The sequence below is a fragment of the Buteo buteo genome, chromosome 9 (genome assembly GCF_964188355.1).
Source record: "Buteo buteo chromosome 9, bButBut1.hap1.1, whole genome shotgun sequence".
In the NCBI taxonomy this organism is placed as follows: domain Eukaryota; kingdom Metazoa; phylum Chordata; class Aves; order Accipitriformes; family Accipitridae; genus Buteo; species Buteo buteo.
The window spans coordinates 10549289-10565623 of record NC_134179.1 but is presented as its reverse complement, the minus strand read 5'-3'; the positions used below and the strand labels follow the sequence as shown (position 1 = coordinate 10565623).

The 16335-nt window shown below is 36.0% G+C and overlaps 1 protein-coding gene across 1 annotated transcript in view; it reads right to left on the bottom strand.

Moving 5' to 3' along the window:
* EML6 (EMAP like 6) overlaps positions 1–16335 on the bottom strand; it is a 125946-nt gene that overhangs the window by 74600 nt on the left and 35011 nt on the right. The window contains exons 4-6 of the mRNA XM_075035348.1: positions 9504–9663; positions 3479–3577; positions 1276–1344 (exon numbers count right to left, since the gene is read on the bottom strand). Of these exons, the coding sequence (XP_074891449.1) occupies positions 1276–1344; positions 3479–3577; positions 9504–9663 (328 nt within the window). The remainder of the gene's footprint in view (positions 1–1275; positions 1345–3478; positions 3578–9503; positions 9664–16335) is intronic.

Here is a 16335-nt window from a genome sequence, read left to right as displayed (position 1 = left end):
AATGGGTGGAGGGAGGATCCCAAGCTCAGTGTGAGATTCCTTAGCTCCTAAGGCTTTACCGCAGCTTCTAATATCTGCTCAGCCAAATGAGCCAATAGAACTGAAATGCTAAAGGAATAAATGGCACTATTCCCAAGTACTAGTCCCAATTCTCAAAGTGATACAATTACTTTAGAGCTGTTCTTTTCCTTCATTGCAAGTTAAAGTAATTATCACATTCCCACAGCCTTATAATGAACAGCAAGAATACAGACTGCTGTTTGAGCATCACTGGAGGGGAACATCTAATCATTTCCCCTCCACAGTTTTGGGAGGTTTTTTGGCATGCCTCTATCTATATGTATTTACTTTGCCTGGTATTATGCATATGCAGGGTAATTATGGCCATTTTAAACAGAATACAGGTGCCAAACAAAGACAGGTGTTGGAAAACAGCTTGCGGAATACAACAGATGGTATCACTTCTGCCAAAACCACCCACAGTTTGAAAGCAGTGGTAATTTTAAGGACACAAGCTTCTCAGTAATCAGAACTAGAGATATTAACTGGTTTCCTAAACTTCTAGTTAAAGCTCTTCCCACCCCAGTCATGTGAAATAATTACCATCTGTTAGGAATGCTTTAGATGAGACAGGAGAAAAATAGAAACCTGCAGGCAATATTGGCAAACATAAGGATTTCTTTCTAAGCTTTTTACAGGCACAAGAATGTTTTATCCTGAACTTATGGTACATATCTAGATTCATATTTAAATCATCTCCAGCAAAGGTGACTGAGAGGGAGCAAATAGTGAGACGCTAGTTTTCATCTGTTCATGTCTTCAGGTCTTGCACACCTTCTCTGTGGTACTCCTACAAATGCTGGTAGCATGATAGGCCAAACAGCAGTTCATTCAATGCATACTTTTGAGTTAGTTCCTCCTATAACTGCTCAGTGACCTTCTGTGATGCTTGATGAGAGAAATCACTAAAGGCTGAGACAATTTTGAGACAATTTAGGTAGAATGGAGAGGGGAGAGAACCCAAAATTTACAAGTGTATAATGACGAAAATTACACCAAATGTTCTTCCCGTCTTGCTTGTTAAGTGGATCTCCACCTCAGTCACTGCTGAATGTCTAAATTGGCTTCAAACAAAGTTTTGCTAAAATGTTCGCAGAATAAAGAAAGAAAAATATAAGATCTCTTGTATTTAAAGCCCTCATCATATAAGAGGACAAATTTATTTCATTACATTTATTCACTCTTTAACAAGTAAACAATAAAAGCTATATTTACCTTTATGTGTTTTACTCCACAGCTGACGATTCTATTTGGTTGATATTGATCCCAGGAAATATCAAATATCTGTGAAGAAATACAGTAAGCTGATATTTTGAATTATATAGTAACTGCATCTAGGCTCAGTTTGCTTTTACCAATTTTTAGGCATCATTTCTGTTGCAACAAATTACTAACATGAAAGAACGCTATTTAGATAAATTTGCAACTCTTTGTAAACAAAGATTAAGGCAAATATGCAGGCTTCCTTACATAGTTCTGTCAACACACCTCATTCCTGCCTTCACACTACCAATCTATTCCAGCTCCAAGGTGTTATTGAATAAACAATATTTGCTGTCTCAAATAAAATGGGGATTACGGTGCAAGCTAATGTTCCTCAAGTTTAGGGATGAAAGATTAGTACATTTATCTTTATTCATTATTTTAGGTAAAAGGTACAGTATCTAATTTAACCTGATTACCAAAAGACCCCAGAGACAAAATGGGTGAATATCATTCTTCTAACCTAATCTACAGAGTTAAAATTGAATGCTTCATTTTGATTAATGTTACATTTATAACAGTATGTGTCAAAAAATGAAGTATCAGATCCTCTATAGCTTACTAGAACAAACTCACAGTGTATTCTATGTCTATGGGATTATGCCAAATGAAAAATATTGTATAAAGTTTGGAAACAAAAAGTTTGTATTTTGGCCCAGATTTTCAACAATATGTCATTTTTTTTTTAGACTTTTAACCTCTGGCATTCAGTTTTTCAATGTTCAAGCTGAAAGCCAACAAGGTTACCACAATCATTAGTTACTTCAGGAAATGTATGCCTGTAGAGAAAGACAATGGGACTTTTTGATGCTTTTAGCTCTTCAGCTGTTAAGTATGATTCACAAGAGAATTTCAATCAGCTTACAGGAACATATTATCTGAAGCTTACCCATCATTCATTTTATACATGAGGAAGCACTGCCTTCCTACAAAATATTTATAATCTTTATAAACATCAGGATTTACAGTAGTTCAAGTACTATTTTATTTAAATATTGTTGGAACACATAAGGTATTTCACCTTCAGAAATGCTTTATGACTCCTGCACACTAAGTCATCATAATTTGTGGCCTAATGAGATATACATTATTTCCCACTCCCTCTTCAGTGCACTTCCCTCTTCCCTCCCTTTTTCTGGTTGTGAAAGTCTACTGGGACTAAGGTTTTGGTACTTCTTGCCTGTCCTGGAGTGTTCTGCTAATTCAGAACCTCATCTTGTACCTACTGAGGCCAGTAGCAAAACTTTCACTGATGTAACTGGGAAATTAATCAGTTCTGAAAGAGAAATTTGAGTAAGGACTAAGATTCTGTTGTGTTGTGAACGTTGTAAGTAAAAATGAACCAACATATTTATTCAGATGACACATAAGATGCAGATGGACTGTATGTACACACAAACTGTAAGGAAGGGTTTAGTCTGCTGCTTTGCATATATAAATACTCCAACGTGTAGTAAAACATTATAAAACCTCAATATTATAACATTCTAAAATGTTATAATATCTTAATATGGGTAAGAGAAAAGTTGTCAGTATGTGTCCATAATTTATTTCATTGTATGCATGCTTGTGTTTATATATGTTGGGGAGATATTTTGCTTATGCTAAACCTGTTTAAATATTCCCTAATCCTGAATAATATTCTAAACTCAAACCTGTTCAGTTCTCATAATTATTGAGGTTACGATCCTTTACCTGAAGTTAATAGATATAAAAGGATTGTTTATCCTAATTATGTTTCTTCTACAGGTAACTGTCTTAAGCAAAAATAAAAGGGAGATAATTAAACTTTCCCTCAGGATAAACTGTCTTTTTGACATATTCGGAAGGAACATTGTCTTTGTCCATTGAGCTAGCATTTCACATCTCATATAAAGAGCTATAAATCATCCTCATCACTGTGTAGTCACAAAGTATTTCTTCCCTAGGCTTACTAGACAGTCAGCTGAAGAATCCATCATCCGCCTCATTTACTAACACAGTGCTTTGTGCTATGTCTGGCACAATGAGAATAAATAAATGCCTTGTTCAGTATTTTAAAAAGCTAGGTAGAATGATCAAAATTATCTTTTCATTAACCTAATATAAACAAAAATTATTTTTAAACACTTTTGCAACTCCCAGACAAAATTCAGTAAACCCTTCATACAATTACCCTGTCTGAATGGCCTGTAGCTGTTGCCAGTAGTTTTCCTCTCTTCCAGTCCCAAATACACACGGTATTTTTGGCATCCAGTCCCACTGAAGCTAAACGCTAAGGGAAAACAATAGTAATCCAGTTAACAGAAAATCAACTTAAAAAAAATCACTTTACTGTCATACAGATTATTATGTGTACAACTTGATTTTCCCACATGTGACCTGCGTTTGAACCACATTGCAAAGGCACCATCAAGATACTCACACTTATCACTTACTCACTGGAGAAAGTACTGAAATTGCTAATGTTTCCTAAAAAGTCAGGTTATTAATTTCAGGTTACCAATGTCTCAAGTACAATTCTTATAATGAAATATTTGAGGTGCTTGTTTCAGGTGCACACCATTCTAGTGTTTTGATTTATTAATCTGATAATAAAAGTGAATGGGAAATAAAAGCTCTCACTATTTCCAAATACAGTTTTGTTCATTATGGTCGATTTTGTGGAGCTTTAGAATCAGGATTGGATATACTTTTAATAATTGCCTTATACATAGCTTAGTATATTAAATCACCAATTAAAATAACTAAAATTATTAATCAAAATTATTGATTAAAATGATTAATTAGTCACCAATTAAAAGAACTAATAATTTTAATACCTTTACATCTCAATAATGCAAGAAAGAAAAATAAAAAGTTAAAATGGAAGGGAAAATCTGGAGAGGAGAAGGTCTTTGTCCATTGCACTAGACTTACGTAGACTGCATACATCTGCAACACATCCAGAAGATCAATGGTTATTGTGGAGGTTGTAGGTTTTTTCCCTTCCAGTGTATGTGCTAATTATGTCCAACTTTACATGATTTCCATCAGAGTTTCTTATTAGGTGAGAGATCTTTGACTGCAGACCAGAGATGGTAGAACTGGGTGTTGTAATCTGTACCAGTGCAAAGACTAAGCTATTGCCAAACATACTGCAAAGGTATATAATGGATGTGATGCCAACATATGTTGGATAGGTATATATAATGGATATGTCCAACAGATATTAGTAAAAGGCATAGGCCCGAGTAACTTGTACCATGGGAAGATGAGACTATTTTCACAGGAAACAATCTTGTAGCTCAGTAACATGACTTCTTAAAAACAGCCATATCTGTTGTGTCCATACTGCCTGTCCCTTGTTCTTCTCATTGTCCTAATAACTTCTTATCACAAGGAATTAACAGTCCAACTGAAGCTCCTAAGCATTTTGCTCCCCTATAGGAAAGCCTGCACTTCAAGAACATGCAATAAATGAAGCCTTCCTTTTTGCCTCAAAGATCAGCAGATGAACCATCTGGTCCAAAAGGACGTATGTTTCAGGCATTACATTGACTAGATCTCTTCCTTGAAGATTTGCTTCAAGATGATGACTTGCAAACAGAATCTCTTCAATTGAATTTCATTCAACTAAATGTCCACTATTTTTTGGCTCAAATTTTCAACAGGCAAATTGTTTAAAGTCTGGACATGTCTATGATAATACAAAAGGACTGAGCCAGCAAAGAAAACAAGTGTAATTACCAGAGATTCCTCTAAAATGCTATATTAGAAAAAAATACTAATTGCAGTAAGGCTATAAACTACTGTACAACAGAGAGAAGAAATGACTATTCACAAAGAAACAGAAGGGTCCAGTTTTCATTCAGTAGCAAAATAATTCAGAGGCAAAGTACTCCATGCCTTTTCATGCCATTTATAATCATAAAAACATAGTGTACATCTTTCTTCTTAGGAGAGCCACTATCAAAAGCTTCTGGTTTAAATGCAGTAGGTACACATGCACCCTTCATGGTCGTCTTAACAGTTACAGTTCCTCTATTTTAGAGCAGTGTTTTTAAACTGTGGTTTTATGGGAGTTAACAACATGCACTATGCCTAATGCAATACCTGACCTCTGCCTAGTGAATAATGCATAACCCAACCAATATCTTACCAGCAAATGTACTAAGCAATATGGTATTAATAAAATAATAATAAAAAAAATTAAAAATCAACCAAATAATCAAAAAAACCCTAAAACCTATTTAGAGACTTACACCACAAGTTTCTGAGTCCAGTCTACTTTCATATTGTCTTTCACTGAAATAAAAATACCTAAGGTCTTGTTAACCAAATTGTGTGAGAATCTACTGCAGGAACTTGCAAGACACCAAGTAGTCAGAAGACTTGATTATAATATATTACATCAAAATCTATTTGAAGACTCTCCATATGTGAGTCTTTGAAATGGTAGATAAAGGTAGGTTCAAAATTTGGGGTTCTACTGCTAGATGTGATAGAACCCCAAATTTTTTCTCAGATGCGTACTGAATATCTGCATTTAACCTAGGACAACATACTCGATTATCAGATGGATGGTAATGAAGGAAAACGAAAATCAAATATGGGAAAGAATGAACATGCTCCTGCCAGTTACCAACACAAAAATATTTATTTTCAGAAAGGACTATTATTGTAGCAAAAATAAGTTTTATTCACCCTTGAGCAATCAACACCTACCCAGGGGTTTGGATGTACTGATCAAAATACAAGATGTTTTTCATGGAACCTTCACTGATTCCAACTTTTTCTCACCTCTTTTATACTGTTCTCTTCACCATGGAAACCATGGAAGTACTTACAGTATCTTAGATTCATGATGTGAACAACCTCAGACCTGAACTGTAACTACCAGTCAGGAAATTACAATTAGCGGGGTAGATGGACAGTGAAAGTACATGGGGAAATTAAGAAATACTTTATATATTCTTTTAACATAGGTCTACTGAGGAAGGTCTCCTGCTGGCAGAAAAGTGATAAATGCTGATTCTCCTTTTTGGTTGAAACACTTACACTTTTAGTCCTCCTTCTGGAAGGCAATTTGACAGAATTCTGTTCAGAGAATTCACAGAACTACCAGAAGAAAATATCTGCCAAGTAGTTTATGCACATAATTAAACAATTATTTTTAAATCTACACAGATTTAAAGATCTGGCTAAAGAAGCCTATTGCTACCTAACACCAAATTTAGAAATGTGTGTATGTATTATGGCAGTGCCCTCCTCACTCCATTTTTTTTTTAAAATTATTTTTAGAAAGCACACAAAAAAGGTTCATCTAAAATAACTCAGAACAGAAATTGTACTGTAGAGTATTGGTGAAATACTTCAATAATAAAGTCATCAGCTTTGTGGGTAATTCTGTGAAGGGTAGATGTTAGTACTTTTAAGGAGAAACTGCAGTTAATTCCCGATTCAACAGAAGACATTTTTACTTATAGGCAAACTGACAGCTCTTCATTAAACATTTGAACAAAGTGCAGCTTCCTTCCAGCCAAATATCATCTCCTGGTCATATAGAAAAAGCCCAAACTAAAACACGTATTTTTAAATAGCTACAGTTCTGCAAGATATTCAGTTCCCATCAGGAACAAATATATTTGTCTGCAAATTCAAAGCTGTATTGAAGATACGTAAAATAAAGGAAGCATATAAGCTATCCCCTGATTTAAGCTGCATATTGATCTTCTCCATAAAAGAGATAACAAATCCTGTTTACTCTCCATTACCGAGCTTGTGGTAAATTATGCCAGGGAAGCACTGCAGAAACAACTAAGCTCCATGCAGTGTCACCTCAAGTCCAGCAGGGAGTAATATTTCAGAACTAATTCATCTGAATGCCTGGAACAGACACCCTGGCATTTCTGGTACAACAAGATCTAATTAACTTGGCTAAAATATAGATGCAGTGCCACTGTTTTGAGACCCACACTAAATCGACATACTGGAGCTGTGCAGCATTCAACACAGCAGCTACCCTTGGAACCAGAAGCTGTGCTACAGCGGAGTGGGAGGAAGCCAAGCTGACTTTATGGGGATCCAGCTCAGGTAGAGAAGCAGAATTATCTGGGCTTTTCCTCAGTCTACTTTTATTTAGAAAGTGGACAGCTGACAGAGTTAGCAGAGAGAAGAATACATTTCTTATTGCATCTATACCTTACATGATTGTTAAATTGATTTGTGTTTGGAGCTAAAATACAAATCTTTCTTGGATGTTAATAGACATTCAATATAAAAGAATGAAAGGTGTGCATTAGAAGGAAAGGTGCGAGCAATATATGTGAAGTCTATTTTGTCCTATCACAAGATGCCAGCTCCCTTGTGTGTGCTGACTAAATAAACTGGAACTGCTAACAGCTCTGAATTCCAAATACTCAAAAGTCTTTCTACTATGCCCTTTAATTTTGGCTCAGCACTTCAGCTTCTTCTGCAAAGCCAGAAAGAGCAACAAAAAGCCAAGATACATTATCCATATTTATGTTTTCCAGCATTGGTCTTTCTCCAGATATAAAAGCGTTCTGTGCAAATTTTTATTTCCAGAATATACTGCAACTTTTTCAGCACTTCCAGAAACAGAACGTTACTGTTCTGCAAGATCAACACAGCAGTAAGTTCAGTTTTTAATCACAGTAAGGCACCCAGCAGGATTTTCAGAACACCCTCCACCTTTAACTCATACTGACTGGGCAATTTGGTGAGTCTTTATTGCCGTTAGGTGCCTAAACAGGTTTAAAAAAAAATTTTATTCACCAGTCTTCTGAAATTAAAAATGAGAGAAAATTTTAAGAACGGGTATCTCTGAATGAACAATATCTTGGCAAATATTATAGCATTAGAAAATTTGTCCTATTGATTTAGGGGTTTTCTCATTTGATTTTTTGTTCCACAATTCCCAGGAACACCTTTTTCTTTAATTAGAATTGGCACATGAGATTTCAGAGGAAATGGCTTTACTTTAAGAAAACTGGAAGAAGATGGTTGAAAACTAGGCTTAAAATAGAAAGCTAGTTCCACTTATTAATGAGGAAATATAATCCATAGTGCTGTTTAGCAGTTCAAGTTACTCAATGCTTTTTAAAAACGTTAAAGGCAATTGCTCATGTTGGTGTCCTTCATTTCAGATTAATATTTAAACTGAATATACACAAGATAATGCACAATAAAAAGTACTTTTGCTTCATGTGAGAATACATTTTATGCATTGTATGGCCAGTTCTAATCTCAGGAAGAGTAATAAAAGCACTATGTGGTCAGTGGAAAAGTAGCTAGGCATATGATAATAAAGCACTTGTCAACAGACAGCTAACCATCTAGTATGTGGTTTTAAGAAAATATCTAAAGGCAGTTCTGCCCAATTTAGATTCAATTCTGAGGTACACAAGCAAATACAAAAACCAATCAGCTAATCTAAACATTCCTAAAAACATTTTAGCAAGCAGCTATAAAGTGTGACCACAGCATTACACCAGAAAATTCATTTGGCTATCAATAATGACAAAATGGCACAAATAGTTATTTATGAAACTGTGAATGTGAAATATTTCTCAGGTTTATGCGAATTGTAGATCTATTTTCCTCCTACTTCATTCACAATTGAATGCTTTTAATAGTTCGCCTCCAGGGGAAGAAAAAATATATCAATGTGTTTAGCTGTGAATAGCCCACTATTTTCTTATATTTTAAATTTTGTCTCAAAATATCATATAATCTAATCACATTGTACAAAGCCACACACTCTGTGTCCTAACCCCATTATTCAATTAAGTTGACTGTGCACCCCAGCCAATGAGACTCTCCTAGCAGTGAGATTACTGGAGGTCCTCTGCCAAAAAAGCTGCAGGATTGTGAGGACTTTGCCAGGAACTGATCTCTTTGAACAGTAGGTGACAAGTATGTGGTGAAGCTATTATATTTGAGCCACAGACGACCTTTTCTTCTATGGGTATTTGTCCAACACCCAATGCCTCTACTTGACTTGAAGGCTAGGTTGGGTTTTCATCTCAAAAACATCTTCTTTGAAAGAGCTGTATTTGCAGTCCTTGCATTAAAAATTTAATTGTAATAGGAGTTTCAGTACTACAGCCATATAGCTACACAAAATACTTTAATGTGCATATCTTCTAGAAGCAGAAATCAAACTAAATTCAAAACACAGAGAAAGAAGGTATACAAACCTGGCCATCTGAATCAAAAGCTAAGCAGGCAACTCCATGCGTATGTGCATCCTTAAGAACAGACACAGTCTGTACACGGTAGGAATCCCAGATGCAAATGTAAGGGTCTTTTCCAACCTGCCCTGTAGCTACTAAAGTTTTATCCGGGTGAACTGCAAGGCTGAAATAGAACACAGTTGAAGTTATAATATGCTTTCTGAATCAGTAATATAGTATAAAATGTAAAAATTAAATTTAAAAATAACTTTATTTTTTTTAGTTCTCAAAAACTTCAGCTCCTTTGGATTTATTGGACTGATCATATCAACTGACTTCAAAACTCAGTCTATCCCATTATTTACTTAAAATAATGTGTTTTACTGAGAGCAGCATGGCTGGTGTAGAATACAATTTATCATGTAATAATATTTTAACTAGGCAATTTAAGGAAAACATAACTGAATAAGCACACAGGCTTTTATCTTAGTCTTTCATAGCTTTATGAAGTCAGTGGATGGTTTTCTACAATTTATTCCTCTTTTACACATCAGCTCAAATATTCTGAAATATGGACCAGTGGCTGAGTAATGGATATTTTTCACTATGAAAGCTACATGCAGGAAATCCTCTCATCTTTATATGCTTAAAGATAGTAACCTCAAAAGAGACAGAGAAATAAATTATTTCTCCTATATTTTAAGAACAATGACTTATGTATTTTAAGATCTACTTTTAGTTACTGTTGCCTAAGGAGAGGTAAAATTTACTGTACCTTTGTTAATTTACTTCATGTTCTCTAACAGCCAGTTAGAAACAGTACTTTGCACAAAAGCTGTCACATCAAGCCATATTTCTACTACTTAAATCCGAGAAAGGTGCCGGTGTTTCAAAAACTGTTTCCTGGTTTTCAGTGATTAAATCCACTAGCATCCAGAAGACTTGCTTTGACCTACTCTTACACATTTATTAAGCATATTAAACACTCAACTTTTTTATTCTCTCTAGTATTTGTACAGATATGCTAATGCAAGCTGCATTCTAATGCAGGCTCTGTCAGCAGATTTTAAATGTATTTCTGTTCACAGTCCTTCAGATAGGAAAATCTCCACCAGACAGCCCACAGCATCCTTCTCCCTTACCCTTGCCCAAGTGTGAACACTAACATTTACTTCCATTTTGTTGTGTTGGAAGCATTTCTTTCAGATGTCAAACATTTTCTGGAAGCAAGCAGTAGCATCATTTAAAAAAAAAATAAATCAACTAATAATTATATTTTCCTCATGACACATAATAGATTTTCATTGTAACACAAAAGACAAAAGGTCACCATTTCGCAAACTTCATCCCACGTTAACAAGAGAAACGCAGGCTATCAGTAGTGACACAGTACCAGAAGCTGCTCTTTGCAATTATTCTGAGCTATTGTCAAGTTACCCTTCAACCTTTGAGGTATACTCTTTGACAAAACCCAGAGGATCTAGCTTGGGGATGTTTCTTAGTAATGAAAAACCCTCCCCAAGGTGATATGAATACAAAGGCAGTTTTACACTCTCATCCAGGAAACAAATTTGAACAATGTCCGAGTACGTGAGCTACAGATGGAATAAGGAAAAATATCCTATTAATAAATTGACAGATGGCTTAGGGAAGCTGAATATTTCTTCTATCCCAGGAGTAGATAATACTAATTATTAAGAACAACTCATCAAAAAACTTAAGGAAGTTTCACAAACATATGTAATCAATTTTTTTTCATGTTAAATAACAATTCATGAAAAAAAGAACAATTTTAGCACAATGCTCAGTAAAACTTTTATCTGCTCCTGCACTTGCTCATTCCTCCTTTCCTTCATAGGCTTGGATTCTACATTATACTGTGTGTCAACAAGTTTACCTCAATTCTAGACATATAAAGGATGACTCCATCACGCTTAAGCTGTGATACCTGTAGTTAAGTTTGAATACTTTTCTTCAATGATAAGAACCAGATGGAAAAGATTAATTGGGTTAACCTACCTCACTGCTAGAACAGAACTGCAGGTTAATTACATCTACCGCTGTTTTGTACAGTTCAGTTTTCACATACTAGAACTTCCTATTTTACATTTTGTATCTCCAATCCTGGATATGAGGTTAAGAACAAGAACACATTTCCTACAACATAAATATGTCTGTACTGAAAGTATCCGTTATTTGTTTTATCTGTTTTGATGCATGAAGTAAACTTGTGGGGGAACTAAAATTAGGAACTAATATCAATTTTTGGCACCTAAGTAGTCTGATTTTTCAGAACCGCTAAGGACATTCATCTCCCACTAACAGCCTTTACAATGCACTATAACTGCCTACGTTCAGTCTGGCTGTTAGATAACCAAGTGTTTATTTTTGGCAGACAGAACAGTGGGTTACAGAGTAAGGAAATGGAGTCCAATTTCAAGAACAAATCTTAGTGACTGTTTGATACCTGTATATGATTTACATGTTTGTTGTGTATTAAAATATAAAAATAGTACATGCAGCTATACAATATTTCTGCTGTATGGGTCACTTCCTGCTGGCACAGGTTCTGCAACCTTCCCTGCCTTTTTAAAATGAGTATAAACTTCACTGCTTGTGCTTTGAACTGCTAGGTGCATTTATTCAACCTTTCTAAGTAAACGTGCTATCCTATATCTACACCATTTATAATGACACCACATCACTATTTGAGCCACTGGAAAACACTGAAATACTATGATATCATGCGTTATGAAAACATGATTAGAATGATTAGGCATTCAGACAACAGCAATTTATGGCATAGAAAAATATTATTAGGGAATTGCTTCCTATTTGTTCCAACAGGAAGAACATCTAGAAACACAAAAGTCTTTATCATGTAACCAGACAATTTTCTGCAAGTCACAGGCAACAGGTCTGCAGATACCTGTTTGAGATACACTAGTGTACGTCACAGCTGTTCAACTGAAGAGAATGGCTGAACCACTGTGTGGTTCAGAGACTTAACATCTCTGAGCAAGCCATGAATTGCTTCACCTCCCCACAACTTTACCTCCCTAAGCCGGTACTTGCTTGCTCTGCTCATCCACCAGAGTTTGCACTCTTATCAGTGTATGTACATTTGCAGACCTATTCTCACTATTAAGAATAAGTAACAGTTCCAGTACCTAATAACAATAACAAAAATAAAGTGGGAAAAATAAAATCAAGACTTACATCTTAAAATCTTGAGCATTTCTCTTAAATGTAATTCACATAATTCCTGTGCTTTTCCCGTAAGCGCACTGTACAAATTATATTAGCAAAGGCTTTACTATCAATGACCAATGAAGAGCAGGGTTGCTCCATGAGGAAAGAGGAGGAGGGAACCAAGGGCCGCCATGGCAGCACATGCAGCGCCCTCACAGACCAGCTGTAGTCCCAAAAGATCTAAGCAAGGTGGGCAGAAGAAATTTCACAAGAAAATTTCTCCCTGCTTTCCAGGTTTGTGGGAAAAGGAAATGGATGCTCTCTTGCTAAAGAGTTGGGGGGGGAATGGAAAGGATGAAAATAGCAGCAATAGCTGCTGGTACTGCTTGCTGGTAGTGGCAGTCACTTGCCCACACAACTCAATCTTCTCTCTGTGGGAACTGTAACAGGAGCAGATGCATATGTAGGGTAAGAGGCAGAGTTCAACTGCTTTGGAAGTGCATCACCTTCCAGTTAAGGCAAAAAAAGCGAGGGGATTCCTGGCAGTCCGCTCTTCTGAGCAGCTGAATGCTTTTGTATATGCATAAAGCTAACTGTGAATTCCAAAAGCACTCTGATGTGTTTGCAAAAGATGTCTTTATTAAAGTGCCTCGCTAGGCACTTCTTTTAAGCAAACAATCCATTTAAGATTAACAAATAAACTTTAGGTAATATTTTAACATTACACCTTATAATAAAAAGGTCCATTAGGAAGAAGAGATTTCAGGGAACATTTCCTTTTCCCTCCCTTCCAAGATCAACAATTCTGAATCTAGCTTCCAAGGCAAGAACCCTGTTAATTTAGGATAATTAAAGATGCCAGTCATGCATTCTGGCACAGTCTGATGAAATGCTTTATAAAAGTCATTAGTGGATCCATCTGGTCTAGGGGCCTTGCCAGATGGTAAAGTCTTACTACCTCCGCAATTTCTGTTGCAATAATATCTCACTCCAAGATTTTCTTTTTTCTTTTAGAAACACATTAGAATTTCAAGGGACTGAAAGTATTTGTTTCTTGTCTATATTGCATTTTGGGGGGTTTTCTGTAACAGGTTCCATACACTTATATACACATACAATACAGATCTCAAGTTCAAAACTGAGGTGGAACTAGGTAGAAAAGTTTAGATATGGAATGCAAACTACTTCAAGTAGCTGAATTGAATATTAAATTGTTTAATTTAATATTAAATTGTAATTTCTGTATTCAAATTGTTCCCAAACTGCAGATAAAACAATTTTTTTCTTCATAAAGCACATAGTCAAGGAACCAAAGAATTACAGATACTGGAAAGAATGGTTGACTGGGAAGAACAAAAAAGGGATGAGGGAATTGACAATGGTTGAGGAAGAGAGGTTCCAAGGAAAAAGGCTCAGTGTGGGATTAATGACAGTCTTCCAGAACATCAAAAGCAGTTATAGAGAAGGTGGAGGTACTCTTTTCACAAAGATGCACAGTGAGAGGACACAAAAGGCAAGAGACACAAGTTGCTTCATGGGCAATTCTGTCTGGATACAAGAAAAACATTCTTCACAATAAGAAGGATTAAAAATTGGGATAGGTTGCCTAGAGAAGCGGTAGAATCCCCCTTGTTGGAAATGATTCAAGAGTTTGTTGGCTTGACAGGACTCTGGATAACCTTATCTAAGGCCATGATCTCAAGAGAAAGTTCAACTGGATGATCTCCGGAGGCCCCTTCCAAACTAGACTTTTCTGTGATTCCAAATACTGAAATACATCAAGAAAGTCTGAAGTAATAAAAGTAAAAATGCATTTTGGCTCACAGCAGTTTACTTGCATTAGATAATTGCTCCTTGATGCTGCAAAAAGAAAGCAACTCCTGTTATCTTTAATACACACATATGGAATTGATAAGTTCATGGAGATCTTGAAATGTGTGTATCAGATAAAAGATAGAAGTTTAAAACTCACTATTCTGGGTCTTTTAAATATATCACTGCACTATCCTATTTATCAGGTAGTCAAAACACTTTTTCACTGCAGCAGCCAAAGGCTGAACATTTGCTTTTATAGTTTTGAGTGTATAATTTTTCAAGGTATGTTTTCTATTTATGAATGCCATTATTAAACTGAATCTTTTTATAACCATCCTATTAACTATTCTTTGATTAACATGAATCAAGCAAATCCACTTTTCATGCAAACTAAAACTAGTTTCCAGAATGTCCCACCTGACAAACAAGAACTGCTTTTTGAAAGAGGAAGTAAACTCCTACAGTTCTGAATGAAGTCAATGCAGACTGTGATTGAAAATCACTGTGTTAGATGGACTTGTCATCCATCTCTTGACGATGCAATTCATTCTCAGTGCTAGGGCTGTTTTGCACCTTAAATCAGTGTGCAAATTTGATGCTATTCTAAAATAACTCTAGATAGTTAGACACTGATGAACTATTCTCTACTTCAAATCCATCCTGTTTTAAATTTGGAATAACTTCCGTGTTTAGACAAACCTGTATAGAATTATGCAGTTTTATGTAACACAATGCTATACAATGATAATGTAGACTTGGGGAGAAACATGAGGTAAATTTAAAATCAAATTCCATAATGCAGATACTGTTTGTATATGATTATTCTTCAGAAATAAACGAAAGAATTTATTCTTTCTTGCTCAAAATCTGCTACAAACCCTACCGTTTAGCAGAACAGAGAACACAGTGGGTCTTTCCCCAGAATTTAGATCAAACTTGTTGCAAGGTGCTCAGGGCACTGACTGTGCTATGCTTGAATGACAGACAGATAAATAACACAACCACGTTTTTTCTTAAGACTTTTTCTCTGTAGCAAAAAATATCTCTGAAGAAAATATATTTCCAAGAAGATCCAAGCCTGCCCTGAAATAGGCCATTACATGCCAGTAGGTATTTTCTTCTTGGTTGCCTCCTTCTGCTCCGCACTGTTCATTCTCAGTGCGGAAAGAAGTGACACTTTCAAGATCCTGCCAGGCCAGCAGGCATGTCTGAAGACCAGGGATCTTTCCAGCTACATTTTACTGCTCACACAGTGCTAAGGACAGAATTGTCTTCACATGTCAGCAAAGAACGCAAACAGTCTTTCAGGAATTCCTCATTTCACAGAACAAAATGAGTTTCTTTCCTCAATTGTGGGGTCAAAAGTGAAGACTATAACTCACTTTACAGGCAGACCAATATTATCAACAAAATAAGGCAAGATGCAGCCTGATTTCTACTTCTGAATACAACACAAAACATAACCAAGCCTGATTAAAAAGAGCAACGGAATAAAGACCAGCAGTTAAATGGAAGCAAATGTGGGCACCTGGAGAAGCAAGGGAATAACAGAAACGAAAGAGGAGCTAGGAAAAGGGAAGTGGACCAAGGCAAGAACAAAGCAACCTGCACAAACCCCACTAGATCATGCTGTAAAAATGGAGAGGATCGTTGAGAAGAAAACTCCAGGTATTTGACAGGCTTATTCTGCATATAATCTCCTCCCAGATTACTTCTGAAACACAAACACCACAGCTATCATTTGAGGAAAACCAGTCTCTTAATAATGAAGGAGTTTGCTACTCATGCACATACACAGCTCCCAACCTTTCGCTCTTCCAGTGCAAGCCTGTGACCCCCACATGCAGGA